Genomic DNA, 21,628 nt, shown 5'->3' on the forward strand with positions numbered 1-21,628 from the left:
GAGAGCTGCCAGTCAGAGAGGGACCTGGGGGGGTGATTGACAGCCGGCTGAACAGGAGCCAGCAGTGTGCCCAGGTGGCCAAGAAGGCCAATGGCATCCTGGCTTGTGTCAGCACTAGCGTGGCCAGCAGGGACAGGGAAGGGATCTGACCCCTGTCCTCGGCACTGGTGAGGCCGCCCCTCGATTCCTGTGTTCAGTTTTGGGCCCCTCACTACAAAAAGGACATTGAATGACTCGAGCGTGTCCAGAGAAGGGCAACGGAGCTGGTGCAGGGTCTGGAGCACAGGTCGTACGGGGAACGGCTGAGGGAACTGGGGGTGTTTAGTCTGGAGAAGAGGAGGCTGAGGGGAGACCTCATCGCCCTCTACAGCTACCTGAAAGGAGGGTGCAGAGAGCTGGGGATGAGCCTCTTTAACCAAGTGATAAGTGATAGTACAAGAGGTAATGGCCTCAAATTGTGCCATGGAAGGTTTAGACTAGATATTAGGAAGCATTTCTTTACAGAACTAGTTGTCAGGCGTTGGAATGGGCTGCCCAGGGAGGTGGTGGAGTCCCCATCCCTGGAGGTGTTTAAGAGTTGGGTTGACATAGTGCTGAGGGATATGGGGTAGATGAGAAATGTCAGTGTTAGGTTAATGGTTGGACTGCGTGATCTTCAAGGTCTTTAACAACCTAGACGATTCTGTAATTCTGCAATCTCTGAGAGGGAAGGAGTGAGTGAGTGGCTGTGTGGTGCTCAGTTGCACTCTGGGCTTAAACCACAACAGTGACTGTAGAACAAAAATGCAAAGAGGAGTACATGCATGGGATGAGACTGAAGGCCTTGAAAATACAGGCACAAGATAATATTCAAAGCCCCAGGGCTATAAACTGCTCACCAATTGTCAATCATTTGTCACCAGAGGAATTCAGTCTTGGGAACTGGGATTGGTTTTGGGGATACCAAAGAAAACAAAGTTGGGACCAATAAGAAAGCATAGCATGTCAGGATGACCAAAACTGATCTGGGCAAGCTGAAGTAGTGACTTACAATCTCTCTCAAGGTGCAGAGTCTCCAGATATAAGTATAATATGGGTCTTCACTGCAGCTGTGAAGTGGATATTGTGGAAGTATCATTGATGATCTGTGATGCAGTGCTGCAGCCACTGTAAGTTTTTTGCTTTTGCTTTTATTTCTAAATGTATTTTTGCTTATATTGCTTTTGCTGCCTTGAGTATGCTATCACAGCTATTAGGAAAAAGCACAAATACAATACTAAGCATTAAAATGAGGTTCCCTTTCCTTCCCCCTTTCCAACTGATTTTTTTTTGGTAACCTGCTTCAAAACTTAGATGCAATAAATTGGCAACAAACTGCATGGTTGTTGGGGAAATTTTTGTCAGGGAGCACCAGGCATAGGGTTGTTCCACACAGGAAAATCAGCTGGGAGCAGAGGGTGACCCTAGCAGAGGCAGGACAGTGTCCCCACTGACCAGGCACAGTCCCACAGAATCTGGGCAGAGACAGATTCTTGTGACTGCCCAGTGATCATAAAAAAAGGTGAGGTGATGAGATGGGTCCAATATTCATGCAGGAAGACTAGTGAGCCAATCAGGGCACAGGGCTGGACACCAATGCACCTACAACATAGCTCAGGCAAGGACAGAAGGCCCAGGGCTGAGCTTAAGTGGAACTCCTGGACCACTGGGCAGTGGGTACCTGGGTGGAAATCCTGGGTGAGTTTGGTCAGGACAATTAAGGCACTCAGAGCGCTGACAACTGGTTTGGAGAAGCTGCAGGTGAGTTAATTCCTGGGGGATTTAGCAAGAGATAGGCTGGTCTCTCCTAGATGTAAGTAGGACTATGAAATATGCTGGTCCTCACAGCTGTCTTCCAGACGGAAACAACATCCTTCAGTAGTAGGTCTGGACTCAAAGTGCTTGTCAGATTTGCAATGGAGGCATCATCTTGCCTGTCTTCCAGGAAGGATATGAAAGTTTCCTGTAGCCTGTGGGTGAAACAGGTCATAATTTTAAGTGTCTGGAGGACCCCTGGGTTTCCAAATGCCCTGACCTTCATCAGGCAATTCTGGCAGTCAGTGACAGTACCCCTGGGATGGCCTTGAAGCTGGAAGCCAGGCAGTATTCTCTGGGGTATCTCTGGTGTTATCAGACAACAATGTGGGCAACTGCTGGTCAACACTGTCAACAGCACACAAATAGATGTTGTGGCCTCCTCAGAGCTGATTTCTCTCAGCTTCACTGACCGCCTCTTCTATATCAGGTATAACACAGCATGTTGAACCTATCTGTACTCAACTCAATACACCCCCAGCTCCTTCCTTCATGGGGTCTGTCATGCTGGCACTGTGGCATTAGGAGACCTTTCTCACGCAAGAAGCAGGGAAAGGGAGGTGGTGTAGCTCTATCCTCTCATTGGGATTTCTCACTGGTGCTGTGCAGGGGCACCTTTTTTGTTCCCTTACATGATCTTTTTTGTATTACCCCAAGGCCAGACACATACTGAACTGTATTAACAAGAATGTAGACAGATGGTTAAGGAAAGTGATTTTTCTCCTCTGTTGGTGCTTGTGAAATCACACTTGGAGGATTGTGTCTGATTTTATGCTCCCAGTATAAGGAAAACATTGACATTTTGGAGCGAGTTCAGTGGAGCGCATCCAGTATGATTAGAGATCTGGAGCTCAGGACATATGAAGAGAAGGTAGAGAACTAGGTTATTCAGCCTTGGGCAGAGAAGGTAAAGGGGAACTCCAAATGCATCTCTAACTACATAGTGGGTGGGTGTCAAGAAGATGAAGACAGGCTCTTCTTGGAGTGACCAGCAAAAAGACAAGAATTAACAAGCAGAAGATGCAACAGTGGAAATCCTGACTAAACATAATGAAAATATTCTCCACATGGTTAGTGCAGCCCTGGGACAATGCAGAGTGGTGGTGGCACTGTCGGTGGAGATAGTCAGAACACAACTGGACAAGACCTTGAAAGTCTGATAGAGCTTTGAAGTCAGACCTGCTTGAACCAAAGGACCTCCAGAGGGCACTCCCAACCTAAGTCTCCATGACAGTATGATTTTTAGTGGTTTCTTGCTTCCTTATAACATGCCAGATGAATTGAAGGTGCTGGGGTTCCTGCTGTATTTTACTCCCATTTCTCTTTACCTGGGCATCACAAAAAGACTCAATACTCATCACAGCCACAGTAATTCCCGCTTTTGGAAGGCATGGCTCTTCTCTCCAGTAAGCTTCAAAAGCCCACCTTAAAAGGGACTTCAAAATCCCTTCCATCTGGGTCTAAAGAGTTGGTATCTACCGCTGGAACAAATAAGGAAAAATATGCTCTTACCCCCACCGTGGATCAAAGGAACCCAGAGGCACAGTGATCATCTCATGGAGCTCAATGAGGAACAAATCCAGGTTAACTGTGGTGAGCGCAGTAGTCAGAGCCTTCTCTTTCTCTGCACTCAGCTCCTCATGGTACTGCTCAGAAACCAGGCAGAAGGGATTCTGCAATGACAAACAACATCAGCAAGAGGACAGCCTGGGACTCCCTGCACAGACCGTCCAGGCCCTACATCTGATGGAAGAAGTAAAACTGGGACCCTCTTTGTTCCTGACTATTATGCCAGCGCCACCAGAGACCACAGTACCAGCTGCTGCTATGACCCATCTCAGAAAGCATCACTGTTTCTAGCACAAAATCCTGTGGATGGCCCTTTTCCAAGGGTCTTACATGACTTAAGTAGATGAATATTGCTTGGCTTTTGCTGAATAATAAGATACTAAAATCACAAAATTTTCCTCTTTTTTTTTTTTTTTCTAAAAAATTTCAATATTTTTCACAGAAAATCAATTTTGTCAAAAAGTTTCTCTCTTTCCCTAGCTCTTGTAGACAGTTTTGTAATCCAGGCTGTCTCCTTCACCTGATTCATCTGCATCAGCAGCACAGATCTCTTTGCTGACAATGTCTGCCACAGAGACAGGATATGCTTCAGCTGAGTGTGTGGTACCACCTGGAGAAGGAGAAAATAGATGGGCAATCAGTCAGCCAGTTCCTGCTCTTCAGAAAGGCCATGGCTGAGTTGGCCATGTTCTAGGTTAGCTCACAAAAAAGTGTGTTACTTAAAAGGTGATGTTTTAATCTTTAGGGGAAGGTATGAGGAATGGAAATGTTCAGCCAGTTTCCCATTCAGTATAACCAAAGTGCCTTGCTTACCGGCATGTCTCTGAACTGTTCTACGCTTGCATCCATCTTCAGCTCATTTTTTACATACTCAGACAACTGGCGCTCTGGGTCCCCACCGGTCACAGCCAGGAACTCGGCAGCCACTTTCAAGGTGGCAAGTGTTTGAGAAATAGCATTCACTGATCGGGCTTCTTCCATGATCCGTTTCAGCTGGTTCACACTTAATGATTCCTATCAAAAGAAGAATATAGCCAGACTGTGATTCTGACATAAGAGTTCTGGGTCCTGCCACTGTGTCTGTACAGCAGAGTGGCTGTCTAACCTTTGGCACCAGTTCTACCCTCTTAGCAGAGAGAGATATGTGGGTGACGTTCAGGGTTTACATGGGAGAGCCATAGACTCTACAAGGACATGGGTTCTCCAACCTAGTTGCAAGCAGGAACAGTAACCACGTAGTTGCTACTTGTGCTGATCCACGATGCCAGTGCATGTCATGCTGTGGTCACCATATCCTCTTGGTTTAGACACTCGCACAGATGAGTCCATCTGACAGAGTTGCCTCAATTCCCTTTAGAGCCAGCAAAGAAAATTGTCTCCTTGTGAGGCTCCAGCCATCTGCCTGATTTGAACTTGGACCTTTTCACACATCCTGCAGATGCCATATTCTCTGTTGAGCTCTCTTTTCCCTGGGGTAGCTTATTAAGAAGCATTACAAGGCAGAGGAAACCTGAATGAAAAAAAGGATGGCAAACTCTTTTCGTACCTGTTGCACCTGTTCTCTCACTTTTGTTTTTGTGTACTGCAGTGTCTTCATTCTGTTCAGTGCAAAGCAGGGAGCCGTCTGGAAAGCAAATGAATGGCTATGAAGAGACAAAGTATCACTTGGCACAAGCCAAAGGGCAAGGACACAGCTATCCATGTCTGGGCTGCAGGGCCTGTGGTGTGAGGTGTCGGTGAGGTGGCAGCAGCGAGGGGCTACCCAATGAATATAGAGACATTCCTTGGGTATGCAAGTATAGAGTTAGGAAAGCCAAAGCTCATTTGGATTTGAGACTGCTGAAGGCTATGAAGGCCAACAAGAAGGGCTTCTACATCAGTACATCCCTGGCAAAAAAAACATCAGATAAGAACTGGGCCCACTGCTCAACAGGGAAGGGAACCTACTGACAAAGGACATGGAAAAGGTACTCTTTGAGATACCTGATGCATTCTTTGCCTCACTTTTTACTGTGATGGTCTGCTTTCAGTCCTCTGTGTTTACTGTCAAAATTTAAAGGCATGTCACAAAAAAAGAGGACCAAATTAGGGACTACTGAGATAAGTTGTTGTTGTGGCAGTTAAGCAACACAGAGCTGCTCACTCACTTTCCTCCCCTCCTTACCCCCAATGGGATGGCAAAAGAGAAAGGGAAGAATAAAAGTGGGAAAACAAAAAATATGATGCAAAAGCAATCACTCACCACTTCCCATGGGTAGACTGATGCCCAGCTGCTTCCTGAGCAAAAGATGGCTAACCACTCCAAAACCCCATCTTACATGTTTTATTGCTGAGCATGACATTATACAGCATGGAATACCTCTTTGATTAGTTTGGGTGATCTGTCTGGCTGTGTCCCCTCCCAACCTCTTGCACATCCTCAATCTATTCAGTGGAGGGGAGCAGAGTAAGAAATGGAGAAGGCCTTTGATGCTGTGCAAACACTGTTCAGCAATAGCTAAAACACTAGTGTGTTATCAGCACTGTTTTGATCACAGATCTGAAACACAGCTTCTATGATGAAAATTAACTCCATCTCAGCCAGACCCACTACAGCTGGATATACACAGGTCCATTGGATCTGAAGGAACACATTCAGTGGTGCTGAGGAAGCTGGCTGATGTCGTTAAAACACTTCAGCAACAACTGACATGACATCTCAGCAAGTTTGTGGATGATACCAAATTGGGGAAAGAAGCTGATACACTGGAGGGCACGGCTGCCATTCAGAGGGGTGTCAAGTGGCTGAAGAAATGGGCCAAAAGGAACCTCATGTACACACCAGGCTATATTAGCAGGAGTGTAGCCAGCAGGACAAGGGAAGTGATTATTTCCATCTATTCAGCATTTATGAGATTACATTTGAGTACTGTGTCCAATTTGGGGTTCCTCAGTACAAGAAACACTGACAAATTGAACTGAGTCTAGCAGAGACCAACAAGATGATTGAGGATGCAAGGGACTGTTCACCCTGTAAAGGAGAGCTCTGTGGGGATAATCAGATTGGTCTTCCACTACTGAAAGGAGGATTGCAGTGAAGGCAATAAGAACAAATAGCAACCAGGGATCTCCTACTTGAGCATTCAGAAAACGTTTTCACGGTGCTAAAACATCAGAACAGAGGGGCAGACAGGTGGTGAATCTCTATCCTTGGAGACTTCCGAAATTCAACTATATAACACCCTGAGCTATATGCTCTTGCTTTGAAGTTAGCCTTACTTGGATAAAATGGTTGGACCGGAAACATCCAGCGATCCCTCCAGCTGAACTCTTTCAGTTTCTCTGTGACTGTTTCTCTGCTTATCCTACTCTACTACCGGACAAGCATGTGGACCTGAATCACTATGTGAGAGACATGTTACAGTGTCCCTGAACCCCTTTTTCCCATTCTCTTGTGGCCAGATTTTCACATTTCGCAAATCCAAACACCTTTCCTCTGACATAGGAAACAGCTGGTGCCAGTGGTCGTAAGAGAACCCCAGGTGAAGTTTATGTAACCACCTGAGGGTTATGCAGTTTTAAAGGGACTGAAGGGACTTAGGTACCTAAATTCATTGCTGTCCCACAAGACTTAATTTTTGAGGTATGTACCTCTGGCCTTCCTTTTCAGACAGGAATAACCATTTGCATATCTGGTCCCCTGAGAACTTCTGGAGGAAAGTCAAAGGTTAATGTGAGCAAGTAAGTGAAGATGAATACCACAGCAAAAGACTTGTTTCTCCAGTATGGTTCAGATACCGACATTAGACTCCAGCCTTATACTATGCCCAAGAACTCAACTCTTCAGTCTTTTTAGATAGTGTCTGGCTCCTCCTCAGTTATAAGAAAATCCAGGGCAACCTCCCTTGCAGGGTTTGAACAGAAAGGCACACATTGCCTTTCATAGCACCAAGGTTTGCTGAGCACAGCTGTGGTTTTTGACCACACAAATCCAAGGAATGGAGATAGATGCAGAGTGGTGGGCTGCCAAATGTACAAGCACCTGCATTTGTGTTTGCTCTAGCTCTGGAGAGGTGAGTACCAGGTGCTGGAAATAAAATCCTACACCCTCTGCTGGCCTGGAGCACTGCTACTTGGCTCGTGCTGAAAGTGCATGGTGATAAGCTCACCTGAGCTTTGATGACAGGTTTCCCACTGATAAAACGTTGGATCACTTGCTGCTGCAGTGTCTGGAAGTCAAAGTGGGTTGTCTCAGTGCCATCTTCCTCTACTATATACTGGGAGTTGGCCAGCATTGCCGTGATCAGATCATGCTCAGTTATCTTCAGCACTGAGGATGGTTTCACTTCTTCTGCAGAGATGAACCTGGGAGAAAAGAAGTTAACCTTTGTTGTTAAGGATAGCACCTTGCTTCTTACCTCATCTCACTTCACAGTCAATGACATGTGCAGCTTTACATGAGTCCTGATTTGCTCCAGAGGGATGATTTGAAATGTACCGTTGCTTTTCCTTTGTGATCTGAGTAGCTGTGTCCACACAAGTGTTCTGGTGCTGTATGAGGAGCCTCGTCACAAGGTAACTGATAGAAAGTGGAGTTGGGAGGAGTTTCTGGACAGAAGTGTTGGCATTGATGTCCTCTGGCAACATGTCTGGGGGGACTCTGACATCTGTAACAAAAGGGAGGGTTTATTTTCTGCCTTGTGTGGTAGGAAGAATTCTCCTAAGGGGAAAACTCTGGCTAGCTTTTCTTAAAACCTTTTTGAGGGTTTTTTGTATCGTTTTATATTTTTGGAAGGATTTTTAATTTATTTTCAGCTAAAGGGTCAAAACAAAGCAAGCTCAGCAGCTAGCATGGGTTCCTGCCTTCATCAATGGCTTAGGAAAGGGAAGTAACAATACCTGGAAAGTCAAAATACCTGAGCACAGTGGTTTCATTCTGATATTGCTCCAGACTTTCTGAATGGTCCCTATAGCTCGGCTGAAAGCTGAGCGCTGGTCCTCTTCAGGCACAGAGAGGGGAAAAAAACAGCAGTGTCAATGAAAGCTCCCAAGAGAAGGGAATTGAAAAAAAATTATTTTTGTCTTCTTGACTCCTTATGGACTGCAACTGCTCAGTTAACTGTTAGGCTGGGCCTTGGTTGCTACTCACAGCTGCGGCTCCAAGTTTAACCACAGTTAATTTTTTCTAGCCCATATTATACTTTATCTGGCATTAAGTGGTGCCAAATCCCAGCTCACATGCACCACAATAACATACTTTCTTACAGTCTTAAAAACCTGTCTTATGTATGTTGCGCATTCATGGGTGAAACAGCAGGAAATATGTCTAAAAGTTTCTCAGGTCCTGCTGGCTACCCCTACTCTGAGGATGGGAAGCAATCTGCTCAAGACCCATTCCAATGTTTCAAAGAGCATCCCCATGTCTCAGCAATCTCTCCTCTCTCCCTCAAACCCCAAAGATGTCCATAAAGATAGAGATGACTGAGAGTCACCACTGTGAGCCTGTGTCAGGGCCCTGAGGTCACTAATATAATAGCCCTGAGCAGCCTGACCTGGGGACTCCACCTCACTCCTTCCTCATGGGCCCAGGGAGATGTATGTAAGCTCAGGACGGTACTTGAGTTGTAAGCAGCCCTGTCTCCTGCTCTCAGAAGTTATTGACTGGAATTCCTAGACTCCTGGACTTACTACCTTTATTTGTGTTATGATCACCGGGCTGTTGACAGAACTTGGCTCTATCACTACTCTGGCCTTGTGCCAATACTGTGAGACTGCACCCTGGTTGCTGCCTGGTTTGTGCTGTGGTCACCCTTAGCTCCTGGCTTGTCTTCCCTCATGGAGCAGTCTTGTGTTTGCTGCTCCCTCACAGCTTGCAACAGAAATCACAGGTCCTGCTATAACATCAGAGCAGAGCATATGGCTGTTGAGAAGTAGTATAGGCCAGTTTACTGGTAATAGGTCCATGTCATACCTGAAGGTTCAAGTTGGTCTAGAAATTGTTGTACTGAGTATATTTCCCCATTATGGCTGTTCTCAAAGAAGTGGATCAGAGCTTTCTGCAGACTGAAAATGTCAGGCAGATGTTGGACATGCTGGATGTTTTGCACCTGGAAGGGAAAATTCAGCATGACTTTGCTATCCATGTACTTACCTGAGGAACCAGAATTGTGTCTGGTATTGTGTGGTATCCAGAAGAAGGGCACTGTACTAGGAAACATGGGGAAATGAGCCAACTTAGTGCCCCAATGACACCAGCAAGGTGAATCCACATGGTGCCTGTCTCTGCTTTGAAGAAGGAGGAATGTTTCTACAGCAAACCTTAGATGCAAGCTCCAGAAGAACAGGGTAGCGGTTTCCTTCGCCTTCTCTGTGTTCTTGCTGAAGGAGATGCATCAGGGTCTGGATGGACATCTTCTGTTCAAATTTCCACATGTTGGACAGGCCAATCAATCCAAGGTTTGGCTGGTCTTTAAAAGGAGTCATCTGGCCATAAGCTATTTGCAGGAGCAGGTTGGAGCCCTGAGAATCTCTCATCCTCTGCTGCTTGACAGAAGTAAGACTCTGCTCCAAGGCCTGTAGAATTTGAAGGGTTGTTAGGAGATGCCTTTTGTTACAAAAGAGTTTGGGAGGACTTGCAAGTGTCCTCATGAGGGAAGTCAATGGTGGCTCTGAAGAAAGGGAAGTGTCATTAAAATCTTCCTGTTGAAGAATGAAGCTGGGACAAGAATAAAATTGCCCAAGAAGAAACCAACAGGGAATTTTTTGCTCTCCAAGGCATAGAGCCAGTTTTTTTCTGAAGGGGATTTGCATCAGCATATAAAAAGCATTTTAAAAAAGAGGTGATAAACCTGTTTATTGCATGTGGGAATGTCGCAGCATATTGGATGTGTCTGGATATTCACCAGAGCCCGTGTGCGCTCTGCACTTGATCCCTAGCAAAGTGCTAGTTTGTATATGGGATACCTGGAAACACAGTGATCAGTCCCTTGCATACCTGGAAGAATGGCTGAGTCAGGGTTTTAAAGCAGGTTTCCCACTGCCTTCGGTCTTCTTGCCTAAGCAAATTATTCAAGTCCATGTTTTGTCCTGTAAAAATGTAAAGCAAAATAAGGACCCTCACCCAGTAGACACTGGAGTCTGTGCAGAACAGCTGCAGTCATGGGATGAGAGCCCCCAGTTCCAGTGACCACATGAAAACCAACCTGATGTAAGACTGCTGGTATGTTTTCAATGCGTGGAATGTACCTTTACCTGTTGTACTGTTGTTCAGGTGCTGGAGAAATAGATGGACAGTCACTGTTGCATCCTCTGTGTTCCTGCTAAGTGCCTCTGCCAGGCATTCAATATCTTTTTCAAGGTGGTCCCAGAAGAATTTTGCCACATCCTTTGGTTTCTCTGTCATCAGACTCAGAATTGCCTGGATTATAGGGTAGTTTCTTAATTTAGCTCTCAAGAATGTTTCCTCTCAGAGTAAGGCAGAAGCTATTAATCATATGGAAGCTGCAAGCTAAGTGCGGTGGGCAGACAGACGGGAGGTAAGGCAGGGAAAAGAAGCAGGGGCTGTCTCACCTGTTTATCTGTATAGAGCCCCAGCATCATGGATGAATGCAGCAGAACTCTTGCAAGACAGACAGAGGCAGGTGACAGGTCCCTCTCCAATTCAATCCTCCGTGTTGAAGGGTTCCCAAGGATGTATCCTTTTACTGTTTTATCCTCTTTGCTGTGATAAGGAAATGTAATTCAGTTTACACTCTCAGTGGCTGGGCTCCTCACAGGTAAGTTAACGTTGACAGAGGCTTGACCATTGCTGGGTCAGAACAAGTGTGAACTTGGGGTGAGATGAGACTTTGGAAGAACTGCTGCTAAAGAAATATCCTTTCCAGCTGCTTCATGTCACTCATGCTTTCTCTCCTTTCTGTTCCCCCCAGTATGTATTTCCAAGACTTCCTACTGCAATTGGACATTGGATCACAAAGACTTTGCTTTGCCCAGCTACACCTTTTCCCCTGTGCCTAGAGAATGGAAAGAGGGTCAAGTGGCCATAGCCCCGTTCATCTCTTTTGGGCTGTAGGACAGGGAGCATCAACTTACATTTCCTTCCTCACAAAACCTCTCTCAGGTTTGTGATTAATTCCTCCAACTTTGGCACCACATAGGCATTGTCTGACTTCCCCAGGACACCCACACTATAGGTAAAGAAATGACAGCAGCATAAGACAGGGCAGAAAACATAACAGCAGACAGAAGACCCTCAACATCACAAAAAGTCAAAAGACACTTACATCGGTGATGATCCAGCATGATCCACACTGACAAGCTGTGTATGAAAGGGAATTAGATTAATCAGTCAATTATCTCCCAGTTACAAAATCCTCCATGATGTAAGCACAGACAGAAATTCACTGGGAGGACAACAGCCCAGGCTCTTCTCAAGTAAGACCTTCTTCCCATCTACTGGGATCTGGTCTCACCACATGGTTCTTAAGTTTGCCATATGGACCTGGAGTTGATGCAGCCAAAAGGAGATTGTAAAGTACTCAACAGAAGCACAAAGGTAGCTCTAAAGAAAGCCACCATTCCCTCCATCCACCTGTTCCTCCTTTCCCTCCATCCCCTTGACATTCTGTCTCAGGGCACGTTTATAGCAGGTTCCCTGTGTCTGCCATCCATATAGGAGTAGCTGAAGTGGACTGAGGTAGAATTTCCCCAACACTTACTCCAAGGGGTATCATATTGACCAATTTTCCAGTTCTTCTGATCAAAAAGCAGGTCTTCAGGCATGGTGGGGAGGTAGGACACCTTAGAAATGAAACACAGGTATAAAGAAGAATTTGAGGAATTGTGTAACCATTATTTCTAGTTTGCTTCCCATCTACTGGAGAAATAACAGTTCTGGAGATAAACACATTAGGTGCAAATGAGTACATGAAAAAGCTTGACTGAGGTATAGATCAAGGTACATAGCATTACATCAACTGGGGATACACTGGGGATGGCTGGGCTTGCAAGAACAGCAATATCCAAGTTAGCATCTTCATCACTTCTTTGGTATCTGACTACTAAACTGAGGATTCAGAGGGAAGGAGCAGGATCTGGACACTGCTGTTGTCTTCATTACCAAGAGATGGGCAATTGCTTTCTGCACGCCTCAAATAACAGGAACAATTTATACATCATTAGATGCAAAGTGGGACCTAGTCTAGTAAAAAAGTTTACCTTTACCTGACAGCTGGCATATTTGTGGTCAGAATGAAGATGTTTGGGCTAGGATCTGAGTCATATAAGCACAGTCAACAACTAATACTTAGCAGGCCCTGACGTTCTCTTAGACTCACTGGAGAGAGATGGACAGGCTGTGTCCTCCACTTTCAATACAGATAGTGATAGACAATCTCAGTTTGCTCTCAGTGGACTGTCTGGAAGGGAGCAGAAAAACTAGAAGGTTCCATGTGATGTTTGAAACAACCCAGACTGCTGCAGACTGACCCAACCAAATCTGGCTGTAAGCTGGCAGGGCTTGTTGTGTAAAAACAAGTCCCACTCTGACAGTGTTATCCTGAAGGGAAGTATCTGTATCCCCACATCTTGACTTACCTTCATCATATGAGGCTTAAAGCAGATATTTCTGAAAAGTTGAGTGAGGGGACTTTGGGATAGGGCCAGTGTAAATGCTGTGTGAAACAACACCTCCATCAAGACCTTGCTTTTGTGTCTGCACAAAGCCTCCACGATCTTCTTCATCTTGTTTTCCAGAGGCTCTTCTGGAAGCAATGGTGTTTGGAGAATGTTTTCCATTTGTTTTATGACAGGCTAGAAAAGAAATTGAACAAACCAGATGGAATATAAGGAGATCCAGAAGGCACCTCTTGATGAAGTGCCCTCTGGTAGGCTTCAAAAGTGGCGACCCTTTTGTCTCCATCTCAGGATGAAATTCCTATAGCTTTCTACAAAAACTCCATGGAATTCTGTAGGAGACACAATGAATACTCACTATCAGTCTCTGGACTTTCTGGTGATCTTTGGTTTTTATTTGATTTTCTGCTCTGTCCAGCACTGAGAACATCAGTGTTGTATTTGACCAGGCACCTATATCCTGTGAAACACAGATGTAAATTAAGTCATCATAACAAGATACCACCAGCATGTAGAAGGCTGTCTCAAGCCCACTGAAGCATTCAGATGGACCCCTCACAAATGATCATGTCATTTTTGTGTTATTAATATTAAAAACTGTTTTTACATCTTTTAAAATTTGAGTTTGTATCATGGGGACAAACTTGGGGTGCTGTAGAGACATGGGGTCTGAAATCTGTTCTGCCTGAATTTTACTGTGCAATTGTTTCATTTCTGCAATCTTCCAAATACATGAATAGGTGCCTCCAGGGGAACAGTCATGTGTTAAGCAGGTATGAAGGAGGGATGAAGCATTCTCTAGAGGAGCTTATACCTCTCTAGACTGCAAGAAAGCCGCTAAGAAGAAATTTTTTGTTAAGTTGGGTGTTTCCTATCCCATCAGCTCTGATTGTACACACAGGATGCAATACAAGATGTATTTCACCAGGCAGGGCTCAAGTTAGCCAGCTGGACACCCTCAGAGCTGGCTGCAAAGAAAAGCCTGGGTGCATCTGTGTGCTCAGGTGGCACAACTTCACTGACCTGTAGATGGGCTTTTGGAAGACACTCACCTGTGAAATTTCAAGCCCTCTGGGTAAAATCCATTTTTCTGTCTGAAGGATCTTCTGCATTTGGATGAACCCATAGTTGTTACAGAGATTTCTAATGAGAAATATTTGAGGCCATGGTGTCTGTGCTTTTGCCACCAGCTTCTTCATTGCATTCACCAAGTCTTGCTCCTCTTGCTTGCTCCCACCAGGAGATGGTATGTTTGGATCTGCAGCTACCAGTGAGATTTCTCATTAGGCTTGCTCCCATGCAGTTGTACATCATAGATCCTTTGCAGACACACTACCTGCTTAGGTTGCAACAACACTTTTTCTCCCAAGAGCAGGAATATGGCCCGCAGCCATAGCATCTTGGGCTTCTTAATACCTACAGCATGCAGGGAAGTAGAATACTAGGCAATGAATATGGGGATTGAATAGTGCGCTGTTTTCCCATTTTTTGTCATTATAGGATCTTGGTTGGGTAATCTTGTTTAGCAGGTTTCTTAGGTCAGAGAGGAAAGCTCTCAAAGTCTGTCCAGAAAGTAGAGAGCAATCTCATGGCTCTGTCCCAGGTAGCTGAGAGAAGTAGGAATCCTTTGGCCTACTTTACATCTTGGCCTTATAAAGGGTCACCCGTATCTCCATTGATTATACGGATTGAGGTAAGATTGTGTCCATCTCCTCACTCATACTTTGCTTAGACACTCTTAAAAGCTGACAAAGATGTAAGGAAGAGACTCAACAGAGTTTGAAGTGCAATACATCTGCTTCTAAACCAGAAGACTCACACACGTTCAGTGTGAACTCCATTAACTCTGCCTGTCATTCTCAACAGACTAATGGAAGAACAGAGTCCCAGCACATGCACCTACTTACCTGTAGAGACTTAAGTGATTTTCTTGGTACACTGCTGTACAATGCCCCTTAAGTCTGGTAAACTATTTATTCAGGGGAAATGCCAATATTCAGATAAGTTTATTATAACTCTGAGCAAAAACTGGATGTTTCAATACTGAGAAAACAATCCAGAAAAATTAAAATGGTTTCAGAAGAAATCAACAGGTTCTAGGTAATATATACATTTTGGGTGCAACATACCCATCTTTGGATGCAACATATTTCTACAAAAAATTTAGGTACTTTATCCCCATTCAGTTTCAATATTGCAAAAAAATAGTTTTATAATGTCAGAATAAAAGGTTTAAAAAATTATCTAGATTTAAAAGAAATAAATTAGCCTTCTGAATCACCTCTCGAAAATTCATTTGTTAAACCTCTTAAGTTTAGACAAAGCTTTGTATTTTTTTATTTTATTTTATTCAGAAACCTCCTATACTAGTGAATGTTAGGCTTGTTCTAAACCTGCTTATGAGAAAACACAAATATCATGCTCTCTGTAGCTATCAGAAGTACTCACCACAGAGTGCCTGTCTGCCAAGCACAGTGGCCACATGGCTGATGGAGAACCGGAGACGAGCTATGAACTGGAGGGTGTCAATTTTTGAGGCCTTGCATGAGCAGAAAGCAGAAAGGTCTGCAGTAGAGAGGCAGCTTTCAGCAAGTTGGTTGACATCATCTTGAGAAGAAGGGTACATAAAATCCTGTTCAATAAGAAAGAGAGGGGGAAAGTAAGAGTCCGAAACTGCCATAGGTTCTGGATAGTCCCTTCTTCTTTCCTAAGCCTTTTCACCAGGTGCAGGGCTCAATTATGCTGTGCTGTTGTACCCTGTGAATGTCAATCCCCCAGCAATGACCTGCTTTGCAGGTGGAATATTTTTCATCACCTTTGAGGGTAGTCCCAACTCAGCTTCTCTGGCAGGAGACAACTGCCCCCTTTCTTGATTCACTTGGTGGGGAGTCACATGTTGAAATGATGTGTTTGTGCATAACTCTAGTGCATCAGTTCAAAGTGGAGCAGAGACCAGGGGCAGTTCTGCTCGGAGTATCAACTGTGCTCAAGGGAGACTCTCGTGGCTTACATATCAGGCCATGGGCACCCCTGGACTCCAGGAGCTCCAGCTCTGAAATTTAGACTGTACATTGGACCTTATTAACTCAGGCCTGGATTCTTCCAGATTATGCTCAGGCACATAACCAAGGGAGGTCAGCAGCCCGTTCCAGGAGCCAGTGTGGGGAAAAACAGAGGAAGAGTGTGATCTGCAAAGGGCAGGACAGGAAATGATGTTTAGTTTGAGTATGAACTCCAGGAACAGCTTAAAGATATTTGCACTTGCCTCCAGGCAATGCACCACCATGAAGTAGAAATGGTTCCAGTTCCTTTTGTGGAAGATTATCTTTTCCTCCATCTCAGAAAGATATTTTTCCAGGTGAACTTTTATGTTGTTGAACCTATGACAGAAAAAAGGCATAGGATGTGAGCATCCACGTAGCCAATGTGGCTCAGTGATCAGGTTAGAAGGTAGCTCATGCTAACCCATATCGCAGGAGCAGTTTCAAGAGGGAGGACTTGCATGTTGGACTGGTGTCCATGCACTCTTCAAAGGGTGACAGCTCACTTTTTGACTTGCACACTAAAAATTAAGGATGACATTAATTATTTTTCTTCAGTACAAGATCAGGGCAGGGTCCCAGTGAAGTCAGGCTCTTACCCCTTTTTACTGCCTGGTGCTCAGAGCTGGATGGCTTGCAGGCCACAAACTGGATCAGTCGAGTGATGACTTCTGGGGATGGTGTGCCTCTCTCTCCCAAGACAGAGGTGGCAACAAACTCCACAAAGAAGGAGTTACATTTCCTCCTGAATTTGTTGTGACGTGCAACAGCTTCCCTGTAGGGAGGAATAAAATCAAGATCTATCATCAAAACCCAATAAAGTAAAAGAACAACTTCTCTTTTCTGCTTCTCTGAATATGACCAAGAGGTTAGGTATACCTAGACTGTGGAGAAGAAATACACTTTTTAAATAAATAGGGGAATTAACCCCCAGAAACCCACTACAGCATTTTCTCTGGAACACTGAAGACAAACTTTCTTCTTCCTTTACTCTCTCTCTTTCCTATCTCCACTCAAAATACCTAGAGAACAAAGACAAATGGATTCTTATGTAGTATGTATGCCTGGATAGACTGTCTGTTGAGATGGAGGTAAGAGGGCTGAAACTGACCCCAGCCCACTTCACATGAATTCTTTCACCACCAAAGGGTTTGCTACACATGGTGAATACTGACATTTCCATGGAGCTCACATGTTAATGACATTTGTGTAGCCTCTGCTCTGGCAACTATTCCAGTATTTTATATGAAGTAATAGAGACTGAGACAAAACTAGTTGTTTTACTAGTTAGTTACAGAATACCTTGTGGCCACTGTAGCTGTGGGTGTGTAATCCTCCGGGAAGTTATCCTTGCAGATCTTACACTGCTTGCTTCTCCACTCACGGATGCACTGTGAGCAGAAAATGTGGCCACAGGGTAGTTCTGCTGGGTCAGTGATCTCCAGTAGACAGCTCTTGCAGTCCTTCACACCCTTCCTGAAAGATACCACCAAAGGAAGACACAACTCAGGGCTGATTTTTACACTGGTGCCTGACTTCAGGGTGTGCATGGGATTCTCATGCCCAGCTTTTGCTGTGGGCATTTTTAACTAGCCTAGAGTAGAGAATAAGGGCTACATCTGCTAGTTTAATAAGGGGCTGGCTCTACCAAGGACCATCCCACCTAAGAGGTGTGGCCTGCCATGATAAGCATGGCTGGGTGAGAGGGATGGGCCTCATTGACAATCTCACTAAGCCTGTGAGTACCTACATCAATTATATCACATTCAATTCCAGGGTTGTCTCTGTCACAAGGCAGGCACAACAGAGCATGGGAAAGGCTTTGCTCCATTGCCTTCCGGTGTTGGGTACTACAAGCCCTGTAATTAGAAGTCTCTAGGCATTTGGCCTGAGGATAGTCTTTGGCCTGAGGAGATTCATCCCCATTGACTAGTGATGATCTTACACCATCCTTTAAAAAAAATGGGTTTGATGTAAAATGTCCCTGGACAGGTTGGTTTTGGTGGTTTTTTTTTTTTTTTTGCTTGGACTTACACAAGGTACACAGTGTCAGCATTTTGGTTGCATTTCTTGAGCACTTTTGTCACCAACTCAAAAGCTTCTGCTGGATCAAAATTTTGTGTTTCAGTCAGGCGCTGTAGGAAAAAAAGGATGGTGAGAGCTCAATGGAAATATCTTCTTGGCATATGAAAGAGGAACAATATGGGATGTCATCACTGCAAAATTACTGAATAAAACACCAAAATCAGACACACCAATATCTTTCTTCATGTAATGCCAGGGATAATTGACGTGAAATACATCTTAAGCTTTCAAGGAAACCTTCCTTCAAATAAAATTCTGATTCAGGGGGGGCTTTCATAATGATTCTGAAATCTCAGGGTTTTTTGCACCGGATGATGTTTCCATCTTCTTCCCACTCTCTTCCCATTTCTATGCCCTCCCTCCATCTGGGATCAGAGGAATCCATGGAAGATAAGGCTCTTTCCAAACTCTGCTAGTCTCCAAGGCTATAAAATTTTCAGGCAAACGCTACACTGAGCACATACATTCCAGGTGAAGATGAACTGCTTCACAAGAAGTCTCAGAAGCTTCTCATCTATTTCTGTCTCATTGTGCAGCAGGTGGTCAAAGAACATGTAGACAATCTTGGTGCAGGTCCACTGGTGTCTGGAAAACACATACGCAGATATTGAACAATGCTTCAAGACTTGCCAGAGAAAGCCACAGGTGACCTACTCTACTGTTGGCAATGGTGGTGCCATTTTAAGTGGGAGGCTGGCCTATGGACCTCTGAGGTCCCTTCCAACAAAGATTTCTATGACATATCACAGGTACTCTGAGATGATCTGAGGACACGAGGACTCCTGGGCTAGCTTTGGAGGACTAGACTAAGCAAGGAGAGAAAAATATGGCATGGTCCTGTCTATGTAACTTGTTGGAGTGTCCCCAGACCAAACTGAGTTATTAAATCGTTATTGGGTTTTGTCTATGGAGATACCTATTTTACTACAGCAAGCATTCTGGGCATGATCAAGCATGCAGTCAGATGTTCAGGAAAACAGGTCTTATTGTCAAGGGATGATGGATACGTGACCGTGATCAAAATACATAGTTCTTAAGACATCTTTTTGGAGTGATTTTGCTAATGCTTTTGTGATAATCAGACAACAGGAAGAGCAAAGGATTAGGATGGAGCCAACAGTTTCAGTGACTAAGGTTCTCAAACTAATTACTACAGCTTTCCAAGGAAAGGATGAATTAAGCTCACAGTGTAGACACTTAGCTCATGGAATAGCTAAGGCCCCATTTATTTGCCTGAAGTGTCTTGATTCATTGAAATGCTGGATTAGGAGCTCCAGGGAAAAAGGATAGGCTATGAGCAATCATTCTCTACAGACTGTATTTTTAAGCTTCAAGCCTTTTAGTTTTCAAATCTTTCGTTGAGAACTGGCAGAATCTTTTGGCAAACATGCCAACAATTTGAAGGAAAAATTTTTGGCTTGTCTGAAAGAGGACCTGTTACCTGAAAGATAAAAATAGGGCTGTTGAGAAGGGCTGGACTTACGACACACTCTTCAGGAGTTCCCTTTTTTTCTGGTAAAGATGAATCTGGTAATTGTCCATACTGATCCACTCCATCCAGGGCTTAATGGACCTGACCCTTCCAAGCCATTCTGTACAGCCCTCAAATGACAGAAGCTTATCTGTGGGCTGCACCTTCTTCAGGATAATGTTCAAGGTGTCAAGAGTGACAAACTGAAATTATATTTAAAAAGAGAAAAGAAAAAATAGCTTTTATATCTGACCTAACCCCATTGCACCCTGGTGAAAAAAAGCTTTGGAGGTGGTGATGGGGAATTCTCAGAAAACCTTAGCTTAGTACACTCAGCAACAAATACCACAGTAGGAATTTATTAGATAGGGAAGTGACAACAGTACAGAAATCATAATTGTACCATAGTGTAACTCTGTGTGGCACTTAAGTCTTGAATACTGTTTGACTACTTGAACCAGAGTACTGGTTTCCCTCCACAGGGAAACTTTCAGCTCTAGGCTTCTAAATGTGTTGTCTTCAGACCCCTTGACATTCAGGAAGGAGAAACAGGTATCTCCAAAGAACAGTTCTTCTGTTTCACAGAGAGATGTTTAAGACTGTTGAATGAATTGTTCTTTGGAAAGAGTTATTTAGGTGAGATCCAGTTGTCCTATTGTAAGTCTCTGCTGTCAGCTGAAATGCCTTTGCATGTCTAAGACATTTATGCAGAGCTGGCAGATGGGGCACAGGACCTACAGGAGATTCATGCCCTACTGCAGCAGGACCTGGAGGCCATACAGCATCTGAAATGTCAGTAGATGCCTACTTGTGGGCAACTGAACTGTACCTCTCCCTTCAGTCATGAGACTCTCCCCACTGTGTCTTCAGCTCATGATTTTACTAGCAATCACAGGAGATTAGATGACCAATGCAAATGTAAACATATCATGGTAGACATGTAAGCTAGTGTCTGAATCCAGTCTTGGACCCCACCCCAGAAGTTAAATACTGTGACTGTCACCTATAAGGTGTGAATGTCTAAGAAGAGTTGAATGTCATACACAGAAAAACACACGCAAAAGGATGTGTAGTATTTTTCTACACAGTGTAGATTAAATTACAGAAGTGAAGACCAAAGAGTATAAATGGAATTAAAAAATGGTTAGAGGAGGATGAAGTACAGGTCATTTGCTAGGGAATGAGCTGGATATGACTGCTAGATCTGAAACTCCCTAAGACTTGCTGGAAGGTGGAAAATACTTCGAAGGAAAGATCCCCTGAAGTCTTGACTCTTTTCTTACACACTTACACTGAGTATTTGCTAGTGACCATTGATAGAAATAGGCTGTGCCACTTCGCTCTGTGAAACACCAGCTGTTCCCTTTTGCTCACCATTTCTGGCAGGTCCTTCTTGTACATTTCCTTCAGCTCACTTGTTACAGTCTCATCACTTTTCATCAAGTCAACAAAGAGTTGGTACTCCTCTCGTAGGTAGAAATACTCCATGTGAAGCCAAATGGGGGAAAAGCTTATATCTTCCTGCCCCACAAAGGAGCAGAGCTGTTTTGCATTGACTAGGAGAGCTTTTGACAAAATCTGCAAATAAAATAAAAGGTGTTATTTCTGCTCCAAACGAACAGCAGGAAACTGAGGATGGCATGCAGCATTGCTAAAGCAGTCCAATAAAGCTTCTCCATCAAAAAAACTTTTACTAAGGTGAAATTAAGACTGGGCACCAGCAGTTGCTGGGAAGTGTGCAGAACACGAGAGGCTAATTTCTTTCCCCATTCTTGGATCTTGTGTCTCTGTGACACAACCCAGTGCCATTTAAAATTTGTGCTTCACCAAACCCTATTTACCTCATAGACAGAAAGATCTTGCCCAGGAAAAGTCATCCTTAGAAAGTCATTGGTGTAATACTGCATCATCTCTGGACTACTGCCATCTGGCATCAACACATTTTTGATCTGTTCTTGGAACAATTTGGCTGATTCCTTCATAGGCTCTTTTGGAAGTCCTAGAGGAAAAGACGAGA

At 44.3% G+C, this 21,628-nt stretch overlaps 1 protein-coding gene across 1 annotated transcript in view; it reads right to left on the reverse strand.

Moving 5' to 3' along the window:
• Positions 1 to 1,093: 1,093 nt before the first annotated feature.
• LOC141958601 (E3 ubiquitin-protein ligase rnf213-alpha-like) overlaps positions 1,094 to 21,628 on the reverse strand; it is a 55,676-nt gene continuing 35,141 nt past the window's right edge. Inside the window, exons 36-64 of the mRNA XM_074901442.1 lie at positions 21,453 to 21,610; positions 20,986 to 21,189; positions 19,624 to 19,814; positions 18,605 to 18,725; positions 18,090 to 18,190; positions 17,358 to 17,531; positions 16,655 to 16,830; positions 16,480 to 16,576; positions 16,280 to 16,394; positions 15,463 to 15,646; positions 14,067 to 14,278; positions 13,373 to 13,474; positions 12,976 to 13,191; positions 12,099 to 12,180; positions 11,664 to 11,698; positions 11,473 to 11,567; positions 10,951 to 11,101; positions 10,633 to 10,798; positions 10,376 to 10,467; positions 9,700 to 9,954; positions 9,353 to 9,488; positions 8,298 to 8,381; positions 7,880 to 8,048; positions 7,551 to 7,746; positions 4,949 to 5,026; positions 4,216 to 4,416; positions 3,923 to 4,012; positions 3,346 to 3,506; positions 1,094 to 1,988 (exon numbers count right to left, since the gene is read on the reverse strand). Coding sequence (XP_074757543.1) covers positions 1,826 to 1,988; positions 3,346 to 3,506; positions 3,923 to 4,012; positions 4,216 to 4,416; positions 4,949 to 5,026; positions 7,551 to 7,746; positions 7,880 to 8,048; positions 8,298 to 8,381; positions 9,353 to 9,488; positions 9,700 to 9,954; positions 10,376 to 10,467; positions 10,633 to 10,798; positions 10,951 to 11,101; positions 11,473 to 11,567; positions 11,664 to 11,698; positions 12,099 to 12,180; positions 12,976 to 13,191; positions 13,373 to 13,474; positions 14,067 to 14,278; positions 15,463 to 15,646; positions 16,280 to 16,394; positions 16,480 to 16,576; positions 16,655 to 16,830; positions 17,358 to 17,531; positions 18,090 to 18,190; positions 18,605 to 18,725; positions 19,624 to 19,814; positions 20,986 to 21,189; positions 21,453 to 21,610 — 4,205 coding nt within the window. The 3' untranslated portion in view covers positions 1,094 to 1,825. The remainder of the gene's footprint in view (positions 1,989 to 3,345; positions 3,507 to 3,922; positions 4,013 to 4,215; positions 4,417 to 4,948; positions 5,027 to 7,550; positions 7,747 to 7,879; positions 8,049 to 8,297; positions 8,382 to 9,352; positions 9,489 to 9,699; positions 9,955 to 10,375; positions 10,468 to 10,632; positions 10,799 to 10,950; positions 11,102 to 11,472; positions 11,568 to 11,663; positions 11,699 to 12,098; positions 12,181 to 12,975; positions 13,192 to 13,372; positions 13,475 to 14,066; positions 14,279 to 15,462; positions 15,647 to 16,279; positions 16,395 to 16,479; positions 16,577 to 16,654; positions 16,831 to 17,357; positions 17,532 to 18,089; positions 18,191 to 18,604; positions 18,726 to 19,623; positions 19,815 to 20,985; positions 21,190 to 21,452; positions 21,611 to 21,628) is intronic.

Source organism: Athene noctua, chromosome 1 (assembly GCF_965140245.1).
Source record: "Athene noctua chromosome 1, bAthNoc1.hap1.1, whole genome shotgun sequence".
NCBI classification, from domain to species: domain Eukaryota; kingdom Metazoa; phylum Chordata; class Aves; order Strigiformes; family Strigidae; genus Athene; species Athene noctua.